This window comes from Crocodylus siamensis, chromosome 2 (assembly GCF_052110815.1).
Source record: "Crocodylus siamensis isolate JL-2025a chromosome 2, ASM5211081v1, whole genome shotgun sequence".
Classification (NCBI taxonomy): domain Eukaryota; kingdom Metazoa; phylum Chordata; order Crocodylia; family Crocodylidae; genus Crocodylus; species Crocodylus siamensis.
In genome coordinates, this window is record NC_143396.1 from 184,966,240 (window position 1) to 184,989,417 (window position 23,178).

At 41.0% G+C, this 23,178-nt stretch overlaps 1 protein-coding gene across 1 annotated transcript in view; it reads right to left on the reverse strand.

Moving 5' to 3' along the window:
* Positions 1-23,178, reverse strand: part of OTOG (otogelin) — a 206,966-nt gene that overhangs the window by 49,929 nt on the left and 133,859 nt on the right. The window contains exons 33-35 of the mRNA XM_090032569.1: positions 22,161-22,439; positions 1,031-1,148; positions 466-545 (exon numbers count right to left, since the gene is read on the reverse strand). Coding sequence (XP_089888695.1) covers positions 466-545; positions 1,031-1,148; positions 22,161-22,439 — 477 coding nt within the window. The remainder of the gene's footprint in view (positions 1-465; positions 546-1,030; positions 1,149-22,160; positions 22,440-23,178) is intronic.

The following is a 23,178-nucleotide window of genomic DNA, read 5'->3' on the forward strand; positions in this document are numbered from 1 at the left end:
CCTATTAACTTATCTAGTTCACATCCTTTTTTTCCATTCCTTTAGGGTCCTAACATGCTTAGACCATCAAAAAAAGTTGGATAAGATATTTGCTTTATATTTAATGCTACTGAAACTTTTATACAACAAGAACCTCTTAGTTTTAATTTTTCCTTTAATTTTGTAAGTTTTAGGAATGCCTGTTTTAACCATAAAGGATGTTAAATAACAACTGAAGATTTACAAACGTGGGCATTTAATATTATGCACATAACGCTATTTTGCCACTTAAGTGGACTTATTTTTAATGTTAGATTGATATATTGGAGGGCTTAGCACTTCTCAGAAGTCAGCTTGATTATCTGGGTGCCTACTTGTGGACTTACTTGTCTACATTTAAATGGTCATCTGAAAACATTGACTGTAGTAATCCCTAAGAAAACTAAATATTAAATGAAATGTAATAAACTGATTTCTTAAACATACAGTCTTCGAAATACACGCATCTTTGAGTGACTTCATCCAGTAACATATGGAGAGGACAGGTTGGGACACATCCTTCCACTCTAAAATAAAAATAGTCAGTATTAACTATGCAAGTAGTAGCTTTCTGAATAAATATGCTCACTACATTTCAACAACCACTCCTAACCCTGTTAAAAACTTACCTTATATTTAGAAAAAGAAAAAGCAGGGACAGACAAGTTACTACGTAGAATGAAAAAAAAAGCAGAATAAAGGTAGAGTTTGTTTTACATCAACTGACAGTAATATTTCTTTGATTACGTCTAACTTAAGGTGATCTTCATCTGAAATGTTGCAATAATACCAATAAATTTCAGTCTTTGGCAATGGACACCTGATAACTGTCTTCCAAGGACACTACTTTGATCTATCTGCTACAATGGCTATTAGCGTGCTATTCTCCTCCAATGATTCCCTGATAAAATTGGATAGACTTAGTGAACTAAACTATGTTCAGTGCCACATACACTGGCTCTGCTATTTGTAGAACTATATGCTTTTATTAAATGAAAATAAAGCTACTTACTTTGGTACAACCTGACAGTTCTCTCCCAAAGGGTCTCTACATGTTTTGAAGCATGGGCTTGTACAGGCATCATAACGCCACTCACATGTTGAATGGGATAGAAATTGAAATTTGACATCTGGAAAAGTATGTGAGATTTATTATATACACACACATTACGGAGAGACATACATATACACATACACACACATTTATAGATCAGTAGTTTTCAACCTGTGGTCCACAGACCCTGGAGGTCTGAATACTATGTTTAAGGGGTCTGCAAAAAATAACTATGATCAATCAAATGTATGTGAATACCCACACCTACCATTCAAAGGGGTCCGCACCTCCATTAGAAACATTTTAGGGGCCCACAATTGAAAAAAGGTAGAAAACTACTGATATACATCTCAGATAGATGATTATGTACATAGAAACAAGCACTTCTTAGCAGGCATGACAACAAGTGTCTTTCCCGTGCTAGTACCTTTGCAATTTCCCCTGGAATTACAACAGAGTAGATCTTTAAAACTGTCATTCTCCAGAACGGCAATGAACATTTTAAAAGTCTATCCACTTCGTTTTTACAAAAGTGGGTGCAATCAAAAGTATGACAATGAATTTTACTTGATTCAAGATATCTTTTCTTGGTATGTATTATAATTATTTGGAGACTGACACTGAAGCAACAATAAAGAAATTATGCAGAAGTATTTTTAAAACGCTCATCATAAAAAGTGGATAAATTATATATTATATAATATTTCTAGTAATTCTTGCTTAGCCATCATGGATTTTCTGTGAAAACACAACATGAAATCAATGTGAGTAACACCTATTCAATAATATAATTACTATTACAGAATTTACAGAACTATTTATTTTATTTACTGTAGAAATGTACAATGGTAATGATTTTTTTGAGTCAGAAAGTAGTTTATTTGGCAAGCAGAATCAGCTGATTCAAGGAAGATATCACTTGTTATAATAACAAAGTAATCAGAAGTTACTGAATTTAAGAAATTTGGAAACCAATTCACTCTTAATAGTTGACTTTTTAAAAGGTGGGAAAAGATTAACCTTTAAAAAGGGGAATATAATACTTCAACAGAAAACAGTTTTGAATCTTGAATTATAGATACCCTTTAATGTCAGACACAACTGGAAGTATGCAGTGAAGCACAGATTTCTCTTATTCATCACAAGCAAGCATGCTCCAAGATTTACGAAAATACAGTGTTCCAAAACAGGATGTCACATAAAACCTTTGCCTGTCACTTAAAAATGGTATCCTCTCATAGAGGAAGTATAAAAAGAAAAATATATAAAGAACTCAGATCCCAGATGAGTGTAAATTAGGAAGGGCAAAAATTGGGGTGAAGGTATGTGCACATACAAAGATAGCTTAAAGGTCTCCATTGTGCTGCTCTGATCCTAGTATATTTGAATGCAGCCCCCTCTACATGTTACAGGGATTGTGCAAGTACCTTAAGACCAGCTACACATGCAAAGTAGCTATTACACAATAAAAGCTCTAACCAGCTATAAAGTTAGACCTTGAAAATCAGTACTAACTTTACAGCTGGCTGCTACTGAACTTAAATTTGCAAAGTAGCAGGGTTTCTCCTGCTGCTGGGAGCCCTGTCAGCTGATAGGACTCTCAGCCACAGGGGTGCACCATGCCCAGAATGAACCCCCTGGCCCTGGGGGATCATGGCAGCAGCGATCTCCAAGGCTCAGAAGTGTGCAAGACCCCCCAGCCCAAATGTTCAGATGGGACTGAGTCCCACACCGGACAGCATTCTCAGTGGTTGCACCACATAGGGGCATCATCCTTACATTATTGCAATCCTTCCTAAAATTATTAATTTGGCCATAAGGGCATATTATGCCAGCAGAGCAACCTGGAATAGAGCAGCTGTACTGCATAGAAGTTTATGTTAGTAAATAACAGGACAATATTTAATACTTGGAAATATTGTTCAACTCCTGGTTACCATTTTAAATGATGCCTAGCATTCCTGCCCTAGCAAAATTCCCTTGATCTTTGCTTGACTGAAGAATAAGGGATAAGTGTCTTTCATTTACTGCTGTTTTACACCTGTTCAGAAACATGTAATTCTTTCCCAAAAGAATCAGTTTCTTTAGAAACAATTCAGAAATTGTTTCTTCTAGCAGCCTAGGGGCATCTGCATTGATGGTTAGGTATGTGGGGTTTTTGGTTGTAGCTGTGTTGGTCTAAGGACATAGGCAGGCAAGGTCTTTTTGGCAGATGTGATATTTTTTTATTAGACAAACTCAGTAGTTGGAACAAAGTTCTTTGCCAGCTTTTGGGCATGAGCACCACTTTTTCAGGCATAGGGAGACGGCATAAATAAATATAGGGAGTTTCTGCCTGAAGAAGCGTACTTGTGCCCAAAAGCTTGCAAATAACTTTGTTCCAACTACTGAGTTGGTCTAATAAAAGATATCACATTTGCCCAAACAACCTTGCCTGCCTATAGTTACATATTATACTAGTATAAGTGACTTGCCTTGCAAACCATTTCTTCTCCAAGTTAAAGGAGTAAGAGCTAACTCCATAGTGGGTGACAATCAAAAGAAGCTGAAAGACTACAATATGCTGTTTTACTGATAATAACGTTACATTCCTATTGTTAAGACCAAAATACATTAGATGGTCCACCCTGCAAAGAGCCTCCACATGGCCTCTGACAACTTCCAAAATGGTTCTCTTCACAAGAATTGTGTGCAAGCAACCTTCACTTACTCAAATACTAGAGTTTGGTCTTCTGCAAACAAAATTAGATAAAAATAAACAGAATGAGGCCACTAGATGTTAAGCAGACGCTAAGCAGCTCCATATCCCGGTAACTCCAGACTTGCACAAGTATTTAACACTTTTGAAAATCAAGCCCAAAGTTCTTTAAAAGCATGCATTTCAAATCACGTTTTTCCATGTAGTATATCCAAGAAAGAAGCTTCACAAGTGTGATTCCTTTCCTGTATGTAACACATCCTGATCCCACGTGCAGCTAGGTGCCCCTTTAAGAGAGACTCCCAGGGTGTTCTTACACTTTCAGGGATGCCATTCATCCCCAAGCTGGCTTCTGCTTGACCACTGAGAACAGACTGAGATGCTCCAGAAGTCACTTCCCTTACCAATGGTGCCTTACCTAGGTCTTGCCAGCTCACATCCTTGTTTACTCAGTCTCAGAAAATTGTTATCCCCCTTTCTGCAGAAGATGCCAGCATGTCTGGTTAACGCTCTGAGATCAGTTATTATTGACGGTAATTCTCCTGTCAGCCTACTTAACTTAGACCCCTAGCTGAGGGCCTAAAGTTCATGGGTCAGATCTGACCTGCCACACCAGTGGATCCAGTCCATGGCTGCATTCTGCATGGGGCCAAGCCCTGCCCACTCATGTCAGAACAGTCTGCCTGGGCTCCCATTAGTGCCAATGGCCCAGCTCCAGCCAGCATGTGCTTCTGGCAGGGCTGTTCCCAGTGTGGCTACAGCCAAGCATTGCTCTGCTTCCCCCACCTCCAGTAGTGGTACTACTTCTGATCTTGCCCCTGCCATACCACACTACTCTGGGCTGAAGCTGCCTGCTTGCCCACCAACCAGAAGCATCATGTAGCAACATGGCAGGGACAGAAAGAGCCACCACTAGAGGTAGGGGGAGCAGGACAGCATCTGGCCAGGCTGAGCTGGGCTACAGGCTCCCACGGGAGCAGGTGGAGCTCAGTCCCATGTGGGGCACTGCAGGGGCAGCATGGACTGCACTGCCCAGGTGAGTACTGCTGCACATGCTCCCCACCCCACACTTCACCTCTACCTGCAGCAGGCTATCAGGACGTAGTTCTCAGGCAGCCCTCCTCCCCACACACACACACACACACACACACACACACACACACACATCCTGCTCCATCCCTCACGCCCCCCAGAGCTGTCACTCAACCTGGCTCCATGATCCCAGGCTTGCCTGCCCCTCTTGCTCTTGACCACTGCTCCCCCCACCTGCCTGCAGCCTCATAGGGAGTTTTGGTGAGCTGTTCTATGATATAAGTTATCATATATCTTACCCTTTTGTACAATCATTGTAAAATTGTTAGTGTCCCATCACCTCTGCCATGATAAGGCACTATTATAACAGCTCAAGAACACTACTCTATGGCCACTGCTGACATTGGTTGATTAGGTAAAAAAGCTGTTACAGTCTTTCTTGTCCATTGAGTAAGATAATTTATCCTGTTGTCACTGTGAAACATAACACCAAAATATTGGATATCTTTTCACAATACTGCACAAAGGTAAGAGGAAACATTGGACCTGTGTGAATGATTCAGCACAAGATAAATTTTCAAATAATCAATAAAATAATGGCGGGGGCATGAATGCTGCATGCCCCTGTTGGCTGGAGGGGCATGGCAAGCTCCCACAGGTGGCAGCAGCACCATCGACGGCAGAGGAGGAGGGGGTGGCAAGCTCCGGCAGCAGCTAGCAGTGATTGCAGACTGCCCGCAGATGCTGCTGGTGGTGTTGGTGGCGAGGGGGGGGTGTGGCTAGCAGCAACTGCCTGCAAGCACCGCTGACAATGTCAGCAGCGGGTGCACTGCCATGCTCAAGGAGTGTACATGCACCTGTGTGCATCCCCTCTATGTCACCAATGGGTATGGGAGAGATATGGGAAGGCAAGACAATATGCAACTGCAGCATAGGACTAGCCCGCAACACTGCACCCCAATAGAAATGTGAAGGCTTTGCTAAACAGATCCCCGCCCAGCTTTATCCCCCTGAAAATCTTAACTATTTATTCAACAATAAAAAGTTCCAGAAATAAAGTCACAAGGTTTTTTATGATAAATAGCCCTATTATGACATAATGTAGAATATTTCTTCAGCCTGACACGCTGTATTGACCACGTGTACCATTTCCAAACACTACGTTATACAGCATCTTTCACCTTTAGGGGTGCTTTTAGACTTGTATAACTGCTTTGTTCCTTTACATATATAGAGAGGGGATTAGTTGTTAGATTTTAAAGGGTTGCATACTTTTTCCTACATGGAAAATGTGGAGTTGTGCACATGAGGGTATGGCATGTGAAAATAACTTTCTGCATCGCATTTTTTAACAGGATCTAGTAAAATAAAGGTGCGCACTTGTAAGCTCCATTCTCTACTTCTCCAGAAACATGGGTGGGCAGTGGGTGAAATTATGAATGTTGCTGACTAACACATTTCCAAAGACAAATTTGTGGCCACTGCAAACCTTCCTTTCCAGCTAGGGAATATGAATAAGGAATAGTTATAGTTATGACAGTTGTCTCCTGGAAGAAAACAGAACTAGCCCCAAAAAACCATAACTGACTTAGACAAAATGGCATTAAAAAGGTAGGAAAACTTGTAACTTCACACTACTTTTATATCCTGTATATGATTCTTGCCATTACCTATCCTGTGTGTTAATCTGCATTTCCTGTTCAGTCAGTTTCTAGTTATAATATTGTTCCAGCCAATTTGTAGGTTAAACAACAAAAGGTATTTGGAAGATCTCATCTCTTAAAATTTATTAGTGCATTTCCAAATACTCCAATAAATTCTCTATCAGGCTTTTCCTCGGAGCAGTTCACACTGCAACATGGGGAGCGTCGTATTTTCTTGCCAGGTATGTTGCATTCTATTTGCTCAAGGTTTTTTTTGATAATTGAGTTGCATTATGCATTTTTAAAAGTAAGATATCATCTTAATTCTGTGCCTTCTAACTGATGGCCAGAATGAAAAGCAGACTTAAGCAATTGGTGTTGTGACTCCTCAAAGGGAGACACAAAGTATACTCAACTATCAGTGACTGTAATGGGAACTTAGTACATTATATGAGATGCTCTGCAGCATCTATCAAGACTGAAGCACACTGACAACCTAACCTTCCACTACTATGGCATCATTAATATTATTGCTCTTGTTTCATAGAGTGTCTGGAGGCCTCCAACCAACTCAGGGATTCATTGTGGTAAGCTCTGTTCAAGCACACGAGTAAAGTACATAAGGATTAAAGAACATCAGCAGGAAAAAAAAAGATTACCAAAGGCATTTAAACATTCATCTTGGTGATCTGGTGCAGATGCTTCTCTCACTCTCCACTATCAGTTACAGAAATTAACTTCCATGGTAAACCTAGTGACAATTCAAATTGTTACTACATCTGCTGCTCCCCCATGACAGAAAATGTAATTTCTTTTCTGATATTAACAATTTTACCAGTGTTGTGATCCAAAGTTTCTGGGCTGCCATAGGATGCTAATCAGCCATTTCCACTCCATGCTCCCCATTACTGCAATGCTTATGTTCTTGCCCCAGCATACAGAAATACCAGTTTACTGGGCTTGGGGCAACAGTGCAGTTCACTCAAAACAATGGAATAATGAGTTTACAGACAATGACTCAAGCCTCTTATATCAGGCATGTTTCTCTATAATGGATTTGTCATGGTATTTGAAAGGAACCATATGTCTTCTGATGAAGTCTACCAGAATTTGTCTTCCAGCTAGTGACAGCAAATCCTTAACAGAATAATAGGCTATGCTCTGGATGACAGTCATTCTAGTTTACATATCAAACAAGCCCACATTTTCTCTATCTAAACTAAATACATGAGTACTTCAATTACAGCTGATGAACATATTATTACAAAAAGTTCTTATGTAAATATGGGTATATATTTTTTGGAAAAAGGAAATAGTAAAGAAAATGCTCTCTCAAACCCATATTTTGTTTTGTCAGCTAGTTTGACACTGGAGAAATACTTTGCTCTCTATAATTTAAGTGTTATTTCTTCCTGACTTTGGACATTAATTCCTCCAGTTGTATGATAATATTATCTCTTATGAAGCATTAGGCTAGGATCCAAGTATTCTTAAGTTCTATGTATTGATGGGCATTTATACATGTACCTTTGTCTGCCCAATGGGCCAGAAATCCAGCATGTTAGAGTAGACTCGATTAATCAAGTCTGTGGAACATGCGAACAGACATGCCCAGTGCTGCATCGCATGCATTTGTATAAATGACAAAATGCGCATCAGCACTAAGAAAATGCCTTTGATGTGTTTTAGTTCAAAAGTGTACCATTGCCATTTTCTTAGCACTGACATGCATTTGGTCATTTATACAAATGAATGCTTTTAAAAGTGCCCAGCGCTGTCACACGCATGGGTACAAATACGTGCTCTCTAGCAGCCTTAGAGCACAAGCCCAGTTCAGGCCTTGGGACATGTCCCTGACACTTGGGTGTTGGGTTGCATTCAACCCCAGGGGAGGCCCCGACACTCTTCTGCCATGACTTGATCTTCCGTTCAGTAGTGGGACTTTACCAGGCGCTGCCCCTTGCAGGTGTTCTTGGGGCTCCGCCTCCCCTACACCACAGCCATACACCAACCTTCAGGATGATCAGGTGATGGGTCACCAGCCTGTCTCTTTGATGTTCACTCCTGCTCTTGCCCCCTTTGTGCCCAACCCTCGGTGTTTTTCTCTGCCCTGGGTGTATACGGGTGTGGGACCGGTCTCGTTCCAACTCCTGCTTGGGCCTTATCTTCAGGTTGTCTCATTCAATGGGGCTGCCTCTGCACCTCTTCTTGACCCTGTAGGTTGACTGGGGATGTCTTCCTCAGTTCAGGCTCTGGGTGTCCTTTAGGGTATTAACGTAAAACACAAGAACAGAGAAAGAAAAGGAACAGCAGGGGTCTGGGCTTCAGCCTGCCCCACTCACAGCTCCGGCATCTGTGATCATCAGGATCCCTCGACACTGTCTTCCTTGGCCCAGCTGCCCTGCCAAGCTGGGCGTTTATCCTTCAGGGGAACTGGGACCCATCTGGTGAGTCCCCATCCGGTCCCCTGCTGATCTGTTGCCTCTGCAACCCAGTAGCCCAGGGAGCAGCTTTGCCTCCAGTCCCAGGCTTAGCTGCTGCCCCCATCGTTTCCCCGCCACCAGCTTTTAAATCCACTGTGTTGGTTTTTGATGATGTCACCTACCAGCGCCACTCCCAGCCGCAAATAAAAGCAGCTGATGTACCATGCCAGCAGCTCTTCTCGGCATGGTGTGGCTTTTCCTGTCAAAGGTAAGTAACCCCCTCCTTAGGGCTTTTGGTTTTCTTTTTCTGGGAGCTCACCCCAGCCTCGGGTCCCACCATGAGAGGGGTCCCCAGGACCTCCGTTTGTGTCCCCATGAGACAGGGTGGTTAGATGATTACAGGCAGGCTTTTCCAATGTTCAATTATTTTGGTTATTCAGCTTATGATAAATAGAGCCTACTCTAATGTCATACTGAAGAAATGACATTCCTGTTAGCTTCAATCAGAGTACAGGCTACCTATGACTTATTAAAAAAACAAAACAAAACAAAAAAACAAACAAAAAAACACAGATGTTGGGTATTCAGCACAGATTACTCGGACAGTAAAACGCGTGCACGCGCACACACACAGTGGCCACTTAAAAATGTGCACCATGTTTTCTGTGTCTTTTTTCATTGGAAAGAGGAACAATATAATATACTTCACTTATTTTTCTCACTGGGGTATTGAGAGAATTAGTATGTTGGTGTGCTTATCTCCTGACCAGTCAGGAAGAAACAGATCCAACTGAAAAGTAAAAAATAAACCTGAATCCAAATCTCAGTTTTACACATCTAAATTTATAATATAAATTATATGTACAGAAAAAGTTGGTTGAGGGCTTACATACTCCAAGGGGTAGTCAGTACTTTGTTTGTTTGCCCTTCTATGCTTGATCTCCTAGTCTCCTACAATTATTTTGCTGGAGAGGATAAAATACAAGCAAACTTGAACAGGAATTTACTACTTTGTGGGTTTGTTTGGTTTTTTTTTTATAAATAAATATAATCTACCCTCTGGCTTCTCAAAAGGTACCTCAGCTGAGGCAAATGCACATATATGCAACTACAGCATGTCATTGTTTGGCTCTACATTGACTTGGAGACACATGGGGCACGTACCGGCAAAAAGTCTATAAAATACAACAACAAGTAGAAAGGCATACAGAAGTCCACACAGCACCTGAAAGAACTGGACAGGAAGGCAAGAATGATGGAGAAAAACTGGAGTTAGTGGGAAAGCACCCAGCAAGCCTTACTATCAGCACGTACAGTTATCTATTTTAATAATAAAGTATTTGAACTTCGTAGAACTGACCTATTTACTGATTCCTATTAATCCAGGATTCATTTACACTTACACCTCTTGTTCTCTATGTGTTAACAATCACACTCTAACCTTATTTCACATTGTTTGTAAGTCTTTTATTTCCTTCATTTGCTTTGGATTTTCACTTTGCTAAAATAAAATTTATTACTGTCAATTTGCAGTTTCTTCTCAGAAACCTGACAGTGTAAATCAAGACTAACAACTTAGATAAACTGGAGGCAATTAGGAAATTGTCACTAAAAGATTCCAGTCAAAAATAATATTTCATAGGAAAAAAAAGGAAAATTGCATTGATTTTTATGGAATTCTGTTGTGTGTGTGTGTGTGTGTGTGTGTGTGTGTGTGTGTGTGTGCGCGCGCGCGCGCGCGCATGTGTATAGACACACACACAGACAAACATGTACACACACACACACACACACACAAATTAAAAAAATACAAAAGGGGTAAAAACCAAAGTGAAACATTTCACTTGATCCAAAATGACTTTTAAAAAAAACATTTAAAGGAAAAAATTAAAATTTTATCTTTTCATTCTTACCTGGGACAATTATTTAACAAAACCTCATTTTCCCTCATTTTCATTTTCAAATCCATTTCTGACCAGTTCTGTTTTTAAGAAATTGCAGTAAAATACTACTTAAAGACCTAAGATTCCCTCAGACATGTGGCTAGAAGCATGAAATTCTATCTACCCACTTGCACACAAATACCAACCTCTGCTCATCTGCTTTAAGTTTCTACATCGAAATATGTAGGCAAATGTAACAGATAAAATGAACTGGATAATACCCAGACAAAATATCATCAAAACCCAAACATATTTATCAAACTCTCAGGAAGTTTTATATTAGTTGCCTCACAGATAATGATGATGATGATGACAATGATGATGTTGAATTAATACTCCGTTTCAGTCGTAACTACTCAACATCCTCATTGCTTATTCATACAAGTATACAAGGTCAAGGGCTCCTGTTTGTAATATAAATAGCAGGAAATTATGTTGCTACTGTAAAGAGATCTTGATGCTGAGCACCTGCAGTTCTCACCGATTTACATAACAGTAATGCAGCATTCTACAGGCTCAGAATAGTGATCACTTGGACTGATTAAGCAAAAGAGTCCACTCTAAACATGGTAGCACTTTAAAAAACCAAGATATTTTAAATTATGCACTATGCAGACTAAAACAAACTATGACAAATTAAAGGTGAGGCAGGCAGTTGAAAAACCTGCTGTCTGATTAATCATGAAAGATCCCATTATTAAAAAAGGTAATTCTACCTCACAATAATTAATATCATTTTTATTTTTATAGCAGTTTATCTTGCTATATGTATTTCTGTAAAATAAAAATAAAATAAAAGCATATTTAATTAAGAAAGATCTGATTCTTGTCTAACACATGCACACACACACAAACTTTGTTACATGATGTGTACATGTATATGAGTGTATAGTAAAACTGTTTTTTGGATTATTGTTGCTATTGTTCTTAATTCTTGAAATAAGGTCTTACAGCTCAAGCAAAGAATTGAGTTAAAAGAACTGAATGTTCTTCTAAACTCTACAAAAGGCTTTATATGGGATCTTGAGCACAATACTCAAATTCTCCATACCACATACCATTCACATGGATGGTGAATGGAAGATAATCCCACTAAACTCACAGAGATATGTGTTTACCTTCATAATAAGTTATGATACTTAAATAACTGCAATATTTTATTAAATGTAAAAATTGAAGAAAATCAGAGATAAATTCACAAAAATCATCATGTCTTCATATTTCCTTATTATCCAAATAGTTAAAATTAGAGCTGTGCAAAGCATCGGGTGTTGATTCAACTCGGAGGAGATTTGGCCCAATTTGGCAGCCAAACCTCCGAATTCAAATCAAATCAGGAGACCAATAAAAAGGTCCAAATTAATTCGAAATTCTCCAAATACATCTGAAAAAGATTTGGAGAGATTCATAGAGATTTGGGTAGTCCTCACTCGCCACCGCAGAGAACTGGACCCAGACTTCATACTGGTAGGTAGGGGATGAAGAGAGGGGCTAAAGGAGGGGATCATGGGGGGACCCCCACCAGGCCCCATCCCCTGCCTGCCAACCTCCACCTGCTCTATCAGCCCCATCAATGGCTGCCCTACCCAGCCCCAGCATCCTGCTCTTAAAAGTACTCAACTGACTGCTGCAGTGGCCATTGGGGCCTATGAGGCCTCACGGCAGAGCCCCTCATGCAGCATGGGGCAGTGGGGATCGCTCTACCACCTGGCAGTAGCTGGTGAGTGCGGGGGGGGTTTGTTGTTTTTTTTTTCGTTTTTTTTTTTTAAAGGAGCCTGGACGCTGGGACCCAGCAGGGCAGCCATTGATTGGGACTGGGAGAGCAGTCAGGGGATGGTGCCTGTTTGATTCGGAGATTCAACTGCTTCAGCGGTAGTTGAATTATTTCAGGACAGTGATTCAAATCACCAAATTGAATCATTGTCCCAGAATCGGCCAAATCCGAATCTGAAGTGCGTACTAGCTGCCTTGGCACAGGCCTATTTAAAATATATATACTCAGTGGACTGATTGTTATTATTTGATGTTAAATCCATGTGTTTGACCATGACTGGTCATGTAAGTCTCAGTATATCCTTCTTGTCTCTTGACTGAATGACTATGTAACCACTACTGATGAACATTTTTGTGAGTGATCACTTAAAATCTGTTTATTGAATTATTATAGATCAGATATTCTAATTTAGTTTCCACCTCCAGTGTTTGTGGGATTGGAACCAGGAAACAAATGCAAGCATGGTGAAAGCAACTGTCTTTAAAAACTGACATGGTCATTCATAGAAAATCCACTGCAGTATTAGCCATTCACGTCTGCGTAATTTATAGTCAATATACTTCAGTATGATAGTATTTATTGCTATGAAACTAGAAAAAGTGACCCTTCAACTGACTTTGGACAAACATGTATAACTGTTGCTGTGTTGATCATGTCATTTAGAATTCTTCCTTTTCAATGTGCGTCATAGAGGATAAAGACGACTGATGAAGAACTTTCTGGCCAGGGGGATTTAGAGGGCCTATTATTCAACTCCCAATATTTATCTTCTGGTTCCTCAGGAATAGCTGTTCTTAGTTGGAGAGTTTCTGATCTAATATGCAAAGCATTTACAATAGTCAGCAGGAAACTCAATCTGCCTTTGCCTGTGCACTCTGGAGCTGGTGTAATTTTTCCATTAACTTAAACAAATGCTGCTGTATTTTTAGACCATGTAATTACCCTACATCAGCAGACTGGCCCTTGTGAAAGTACACTGGAGAAAGATTCCAGCCCTGTGTTTCTCTGCTTATAAAACTCTGAAACCTAAGTCCTCGGATGTGGTGATTAATGAAATGCCTCTTGATCATTTGATCTGATCCCACTTGCTGAGGTAAATTGTTTTAGTTTTCCATTGGCATAGATAGGATTTTTTGGCATAATGACTGGAGGGCAAAGACCTGACACTTGAAAAGACATACCATTCTGTGTTAACGCATGACCACTGAGAATTATAACACTTCTTAATGTTCTTCATTCCCCCCTCAAAGATAAAAGACCAAGGAGACATATTTGCTCTGCCTGAAAAAAGGCCTTTGCTTGAAATGTATGAACATCCTGGTAACAGCATTAGCTCCACATATTCTGCCATTCAAAACCTCAACAGCTTTATGATTAAAGGCATTTATCAAAAGGCAACAAGCATTTGGCAATGACAAAATCTGTCATTTTCTGTGGAGTTGGAGTGTGCCAGTCAACAGCTGCATCAGGCTGTCATTATAACATACAGCAAAACATCAGCAGATTCACAATGCCACCATTAACACTTTAATTCAATGTTTTGATAACACAGAGCCCCACAAGGCATACAGTTGGCCTCTTCTGTCATGTAAGTCAATGCTTGTTTCAGATACGTCTGTGCTTAACACCAGGGATTTATAATAGTACAACTTGGTCAGGTGATGCCTCATTTGTTACAATATTTCATTTTCTCTTTTTTTTTTTTTGCTTGTGAAAGCTATTTCAGTTACAGAATACAGAATGGAAGCCTATCTGGATTTTCACTACAGGGTTATCTGTAAACATATATATTGCAGCAGTAAATGAGATACTGAACCATTTATAATGGTAATGCAAAAAAGACTATGTAAAAATATACATTTTACAGTGACTTTCGAGTAGCATGTGTCACATGCACAACCCATTGAACTGAGCAAGAAGTCATTTTTGAGGTCATAAAGAATATGTAGCTTAAACATACTGGTATTCATTATAAGTTACTGCTGAACAGATATATTTATGAACAACATAGTGCTTTGTTTTATCTATAAGAAGCAAAACAGCTTTGCTCTCTGTGGCTTAAATTCCCCTTCATTACAGCACCCAAGTTGTTCCCAATAAATAACAACAATAGATAAAAACAATTAGCAACCATAGCAATCTTTTGCTTCCAACACCATAGAAGAAATAATTTGATTAATTGGTAGGGTGTTTTTTGGTTGGTTTGTTATCAGTTCTTGTTGGAGTAATTTCCATAGTCTTGATCCCACACTCCTGGTCCTTAGTGAGGAGCCAGTGAAAAGAGCAGAAGGATGTGGCAATAGCACCATACACTAGGGAGCAGAAAAGGAATTACATTTCATGCCTGCTCAAGATATTTCAGGACTTATGACTATGACTAAACATTTAGAAATTAAGTCCTATTCAGGAAACTACTAATGCACTGCCACAAATAAAACAGAAATAAGGATTCTAATCACAGAATAAGCATGGCTATGTATCGTGGGGTAAAAGGAGGGCAGCAAGACCTTGAAAAAGTATTATATTCACCACAAACAGGAGATCCTGTGACCAGTGGGGTCCCCCAAGGCTCTGTCCTGGGACCCATACTGTTCAACATCTTCATTAATGATGTGGACATTGGAGTCAGGAGTAACTGGCCAAGTTCACCAATGACACCAAACTTTGGGGCAAAGCATCCACGCCAGAAGACAGGCGGGTGATCTAGGCTGACCTAGATAGGCTCAGCAAATACTCGGATGAGAACCTGCAAGGTTCTCCACCTTGGGAAGAAAAACCTGCAGCATCCTTATAGGCTCGGCAGTGCTACGCTGGCTAGCACTATGGAAGAGACTTGGGGGTCATCACTGACCACAAGATGAACATGAGCCTGCAATGTGATTCTGCAGCTAGTAAAACGAGCAAAACACTTGCTTGCATCCATAGATGCTTCTCAAGCAAATCCCGGGACATCATTCTCTCCTTGTACTCGGCCTTGGTGAGGCCGCAGCTGGAGTACTGTGTCCAATTTTGGGCTCCACAATTCAAAAAGGATGTGGAGAAGCTTGAGAGAGTCCAGAGGAGAGCCACGCGCATGATCAGAGGTCAGGAAAACAGACCTTACGACAACAGGCTGAAAGCCATGGGGCTCTTTAGCCTGGAAAAGCGCAGGCTCAGGGGTGATCTGATGGCCACCTATAAGTTTATCAGGGGTGACCCACCAGGATCTGGGGGAACGTTTGTTCACCAGACCGCCCCGAGGGATGATGAGGTGGAATGGTTATAAACTACTACAAGACTGTTTCAGGCTGAACATAAGGAAGAATTTCTTTACTGTCCAAGCCACCAAGGTCTGGAACAGCCTGCCGTCGGAGGTGGTTCAAGCACCTACATTGAACACCTTCAAGAGCAAATTGGATGCTTATTTTGCTGGGATCCTATGACCCCAGCTGACTTCCTGCCCTTTGGGCACGGGGCTGGACTTGATGATCTTCTGAGGTCCCTTCTAGCCCTAATGTCTATGAAATCTATGAAATCCCTGGAACGGTTTTCCTGCTTGTCTCCCGATTTTGTTCTTAAATTAATTTCTGTTGCAGCACATTTTTTTAAATATCAACCAGAGTATTTATTTTATCACTTTGCATCTACTTTTCTAATATATACAAATGTACCTAGTTTATGTTGCATCCCTTGCATTTGGCTTTTCCTTTAATCTTTCTTTTTTTCCTACTTTTTCATAATTTCTTGTCTTTTCCAGCTTGTTTTCCACTCAACATAATTTTGAATAACATGTAATCTTTGTTCTCTCATTCTCTTTCTTATGATGTATTGTGGTCCATTCCTCCTGCTCCCAAGTCTCCAATCACTTCTTCTTTCTCCTCTAGCTCTGTTATCCTCTCCTCCATCTCCTCTTCTTACTACTTTTCTTCTCCCACTAACAACTCACTGGGTGCATCCACACGAGACACTTTACTATACAGTAGAGCAGTTTACTGTGCAGAAAGTGTGCACTTCTACACGTGCACAGGCTTATTGCACAGTAAACTGCTGTGATCACAAGTAATTTTGCTACCTGCAAATGAAAGTAGCCAATTTACTTGTGATCAGTTACTGTGCAGTAACACTCATGTAGACCCCCTGACCAGAAGCAACTCTGCTCCCAGTCAGCCTTAGAGCAGGGGGAGAGAGATTTCTTCCTGCCCCCAGGAGCTGCCTGCTACCAGGGCAGGTTCTGCCACCAGAATCTGGGTGGGGACTATATCCCCCTGCCCGGCAGCAGAGGACTGGGAGATCCTTATGCCAGTACTGGGAAATCCATATCTTCTTATCTTTATAAGGATCTCCCAGCGCTGGTCCCACATGATTACAGAGCTAGGCAGGGAACAGAGTCTCCAGCCCTTGCCCTGAGATTGCAGAGCAGGGAACTGTCCTGGCCAATCAGGCAATCAAGGCATGGGGCTTGGAAAGAGCTGCAGGGGAGGGACAAATCCCAGCCCCATGCCATGATTCACCTGTGGGGCAGCTAAGAGTGAGTACCTGGCTAGGCGGGGAATCCCCACCCAGCTGGGGGCTCCTTGCCCACTGCCCCACTGGCAGATCAGACCAGAAGGCTGGGACCTGCCCCGCCCCTGAAGCTCCTTCCAAGTCCCCTGCCCCTGATCAGGGAGCTGGGGCCAGGAGTTCCCCACTACTGGAGAAGGGGGACATTGTTCCAACCCTAGCAGCAGGCATCCCCCATCCCCCAGGGCAGGGAGCAATGTCTCAGCACTGGCCAGGAGACAGCTGTCTCCTAGCCCAGTGTTCCCTGCCAGCCACTGAGCTAGCATCCAAGGGGAGTTTAGAGCACCTCCCAGTGGCTGTAGGGGCCCATTGCAGGGCCCCAAGAAGTAGGAGCAGTTTGCTGCCATTAGCAGCAAATCTGCTCCTGCTTCCTAGCACATTTAGTCACCTTCCCAGAAGTGTTTACTCATAGTAGTTTACTTACAAGTAAACTGCTCCCAGACCTAATGCACATGTAGACACACCCACTGATACTCATCTTCTCAACCCATAAGATCACATAGAAATTTTTTGCCTTTGGACACCCTTTAATTCTCAAAATCTGCTCCTAATATCTTTGGTCACAGCATCTGATGACATGAACTTGGGTTCACAAAAGCTTGTGCTCTATATATATCTTAATTAGTCTATAAAGGTGCATATCTACCCTACTTTCCTCTTTGGTATCAGTCATTCAGCACTATATCCTAGTTTTATCTGTGCCTGCAGAACAGAGATTAAAATAGTTTCACAGCATTACCAAGTACAGTATGGGTAGAATCCTGTTTTGCCTTCCATATCCAAATGGCAGCTTGAAAACTGCCATTTTTTAACATATATGCAGTTTGCGAACCTACTCCATGTGTAGTCTGGATCCTTAAATGCCCACAAAGTTACTGACCCTGCACAGTAGGCTGTTCTCTGGCCAGAAAGGTACTTGAACATAAGTCCCATAATTGTCCTGGCAAAAATGAGGCAGAGGGGACTCCCATGCTTTAACTCCAATAGCAGAGTGGTTAGGACATTCCCCCAGAAAGTGGAAGACCCAGCTTCTAGACTTCTACCTCACATAGAGGAAGTTTGAACCTGCATCTTTTGGCCTTCCCAGCCCATGACAGCAGTCAGAAAAATGACACCACAGTTTACGCATTGTTGCATCACTTCTTCATTCCCCCACTTAAAGCTGAGCCACACTGCTTTTGCATTGGTTCCACTGAATAAAATGCATAAAGAGCAGGAGGGTGTCGTGCCCCGATGACTGGCGTACCCCTGACTTGCAAGCCTTGGTCAGCACGACCGGCCGGGGGTGGGTGGGATAGGTGGTCGGACAGGTGGGTAGTAGCGGCGAGTCGGAGTCAGGAGATTTAAAGTGTATTGGTTACACAGAAAGTTTATTTTACTTATGCCACAGATAGTTGCAGCGTAGAAAGAGAAGTTGTGGTCGAGGCACAGGAAAAGAACTTGTGGTCCCAGTGTAGGAAGAGAGGTTGATTTATTTAGCACAGCATCAAAGGTTTTTCTATCCAGGTTACAAAACTGCTTGATGCAGATTTTAAGCAAAGTATACAGATCACTTTGGTCTTTAGACCTCCAAGAGCTCTTTACAAGAAGAACGGACAAGCCGGCAGAACAAATACACCTGAAAACTTTTAACAGCGGTGGGAAGAGGTCAGCGACTGGCCAAATCGCTGACTTAACCTCTTGGGCGTGTACGGAGCTCTCCACCGAAGGCAGAAATCTTTCCAAAGTTATAGTCTGCACGGTGGCCTATCACCGCACGCCAGGCATGAATAAATGAATAGTTAAAGGATTACTTATCTTTGTCTGCTCAGGTTTCATGCCAGCTCGACTGTGCATGTGTTTTACATTTAAGCTATGGGGGAGGGTTTGTAATGATACCGAACTGTAATTGCAAAGTACGTTGCGTTAGCCTTTGACCTTTTGCCATCGGCATCTGAGATCAAAGATTTTTCTTTGACAGAGGGGAGCTGCTGTCCCACTACAAGAGCCCAGGACCTACTCTTCCAGTGCAACCAACATCTACTTGAGCCACACATTCACTAGAATGAATGCTTGCTTTATTCTTCTTTCCTTTACATATCTCCCTCTCTTGGCTACCTAAAATCCAGCTTCAAAAGAAATGCTGGATAAAGCCTGACCTGTGATATAGCAGACTGAGCACTGTGCTGAAAAGTAAGAGAAGTGCAGATTCAAACTTCTTCTGGACAAGAAGGGCCTAGAAGGGTTTTGCGCTTCCTGGATAACTATCAAACTGTTCAGCTCACTTTCACACTCCTTTTCATCTTCCAATATGCTCAGCTGAGACTGAAGTTCAGAGACAGATAAAAGCACCAGAAAGTGGGCCAAGAGAACAGTGCTCCAGGATGCCTGACAACCTTTGAAAAGGAAACACTTATGTAACCTTCCCATCAACACTTCTAAGTTTTCCTGTTTTGAGACTCAAGAAATATGGTCACCCTAGTTATGTGAACCACATTCAGTAACCTGGCTTGATCCCTCTGAAATTGAATGTTCTATTCAGGGACTGAGAGACATGCCCCACTGTGGAAAGGATTTTCCATTCTGTATGGCAAATCACAAAGGGAAAGAACTAGAGTTTCTCCCTGTAAATCTGTTATGCTGGTAACATATTCAACTCTTCTCTCACACGCATTAGCTCCATGGGGCTTATGGGATATTTATATGACTATTTGGGGTGGACAGTATATTCATGTGCACAAACTTTTTATTTCTCCAAGCAGCTCTACACAATTCACAGGGCAGACACTCTTCACAACAGCTTGTGCACTAGACCACAAAACCTCAGGAGCAGTTGGCCCAACACACCAACAATCTATTAACTGGTAAGGGGCTACTGCCATGTCATACAAACCTACAGTCTAGCTTGCAGAGTACAAATAAGTGAAAAACAAAAATTGGGCCTGATTATCAAGAAAACTAATTATCATAGAAAATTAGCGTTGGAAGAAACTTCAGGAGATCATCTAGTCCAACCCCCACCTCAAAGCAGCACCATCCCCAATTAGATCTTCTCAGCTAAGGCTTTTTTCTAGTCAGGTCTTAAAAACCTGCAAGGATGGAGAGTCCACCACCTCTCTGGGTAACCTGTTCCAGTGCTTTCCTACCCTCCTAGTGAGAACATTTTTCCTAATATCTAACCTAAACTTCCCTTGCTGCATAACTCCTAATGGCTACAGTGGAATTTTAGGTGGTTCAACACCTCCAAAAATAAGGAACATTAAGCTTAAAATGTTTGGCTACAGTATCACTTTTGTCTTTGATTTTATTTCCATCTAAAATTTAAAGTTTAAGTGACCAATACATAACTTCTGAGGAGAATGTATCATTTATTAGTTAAAATAATCTTTGGGGAATGGAAGGGTGGTAAAGAGTCAGAGAAATTCTCTTTCAGCTTTATGTGCTGCTTCCTTTATTTCTAAATTCCATGGGAGTAAAATCATTGTATGCACATTCTTTTTTTTTTTTTTATTGTAAGCTACCCTGAGCCTCTTTGGGGCAGAGCAACATCTAAAGCTAAAGTTAAGTAGTCGTAATTATAGTAGTAGTAATGGCCTGGACCAAAGCTCTGGATTCAAAGACCTTTAACCACTAAAGCAGAGCTTTTATGCATATGAACCTTCTCCAGTCATAGGCACCTTTACAGGTTATTACTCGGAGTCTGAATAAGTTGTATAGGTGTGTGATGGGACAAAGGTTTGCATACGAAAAGCTCACAGATGATTCCAAATAGTTCCCTCAAGGGAGTCCTTGAGGATAACCAGTAGAAATGGTTCACCATACGTTCAACAGAGAAGCAAAACCAAAATGGAATAAATTCTTTCCTGTTCCATAACTTATACAAACGAGAGAGACACTGATCCCCCTTCCATATTATACCCAGACTTTCAGGGTTCGTCAGAAATCTTCCGACTGAAAATAGAGTTATCAACAAATAAAAATAGTGTAATCTGTTTTCCTCAAAATGTTAGATTCTCATTTAAAAAAAAAGCCAAACAACTTTTGCTTTTTATGTTTTTTTGAAGATGGTCAAAGTTTTCTGCAGAAAAAGGTTTCGGAATACTTTTGTTTTCTTTATACTCTTGTATGCACTGATTCGGATTATTTTTCCACTCATACTATAATGTTTGAGTCCTGTCATCCACAAAATCTATTCAGGAATCTTTATGAAAAACTGAAATAAGAAAATTCCTAGGGCTAAAAGGAAATAGAAAGGAAAAAAAAAATCTTGCTTTTTCTCCACATCACCCTCACATTAGTGCATCTTCACTTTGCTACATGTCTATTTGAGATTTATTGCACCCTGCTCTGTATATCAGTCTCTCCATAACAATTATGACTCTCTCTGAAATAATTTGTATAGTATGTTACAAAATGTTAAATTTATGCTAAAGCTATTCAAAGGTAAAATAAGCTTTCCAATTGCTGTCATTATCTTTCAACATCCTTCTTTAAATCTCAACTTATTTTTCCTCCCATTGTTTATGATGTCAAAAGACATGTCAGACCCTCTTTCTTACACCAGTTTTATACTAATATAATTCCATTAAATAAATTTAAATTATTTCTAATTTGTAGTGGCAAGAAAGATGTATCAGATTGTCAGTTCTCCGCTATATGAATGTATGTTCTACTACAGCAAAAGCTTTGTTATCTGGCACCCATGGGAAATGTTCGGGCCGCCACCTCTCCTGCCGCATCCGGTGTTCTGCCACCCCTCCACCCCTCCCAGTGTGCCAGGGGACAGGGAGGGGGGACCCCCGTGCAGGCTGCTATGCCACGATGGGCACTCCCAGTTTCACTTTTACTTTACAAGCCAGCATGCTGGTTAATAGAGCATGCCAGTTTGTAAGGTGCCAGATAATGTGGCTTTTACTGCATTATCAATTTAAACTGGAATGAACAAGCTAAATCATTTCCTCTGATTGATGAAAATTAGGTCAGAATTGGTTGAAAAACACTCTTTCAAACATAGTCCAAGAATAAAATTATAGTTCATAATATACTTAAGTACCTACCAACAAGTTTAAAAAGGGTAGAGAGTCTGAATTCTTCTGAATGATGGTACTTGAAAAGTTTAACTGAAGAAGCTGAAATGTGGATGAAGAATCCTGGTTTTGCAAATGACTCGAAGGCACTGTAACCTGGGAGCCAAGTGTCCTTGTGGATAGCAAATGTGGATCTATTGTGGAACTCTTCACTTTGTTCCCATTTGGAAAGAATCAGGGTATCATTAGGAGCCAAATGAAGAAAATAATTTGGTCTGTCAGCTGTTTCAAATGAAACTAAGTTGGGATCTGAAAAATACATATCATAATATTATTTGCTAGACTAGGTATGGTGGCACAGATTCATCTCTGATGTAACATCACTCAAGTCACTACTACCCAATAGGAATGAAGATATGCCAGTTTAGAAAATATTTTAATCGTGCATTTTTATAAACACAAATACTGAAAAAGCCTCATTCACACTGGATTCCTCCATCTCCAAAACTGCCCTTTGGACAGAAAGTTATTCTATGTAGGATAGGGTACTTCAGGAGCATAACTGGGATGTTGAGCTAGGCATTAGCTCTAGGAGTCGACTTAGAGGGGCTATAGCAGAGCAGCCCCTGGGGAGCCTGTCCAGCTGCCGCTGTTGCAGAAACAGCCCAGGTTTAGGTAGGATGCACCACAGAAGTTGAAATGCCACCTGCACCAGAAGGTAAGGTACTCATTACTGTTTCCACCCTGCCCAGTCTTCAATGCTTGACACTGCAGCCCTGGGTGCCCACATTTCTAGCTACACTTCTAGTGTACTTGTCAATATGAAGGTGAAGAAGTCTAGCTAATAAATATAATATCTCTTCAGTACCTTTGTTAGGCATAATTTAAATCCAAAATTGAAAATAACATCTACCTAAGTTTAGGAAGTTACACTTGCTCATTTGGAAGTTAGAGCTCAAAAGCTCAATCACTTTTATAAAAATAAGATACTGAAGTGCATTTTGCATTCCACTTGCAGGGTCATGCTTTGGAGCTTCCAAGAACTCAG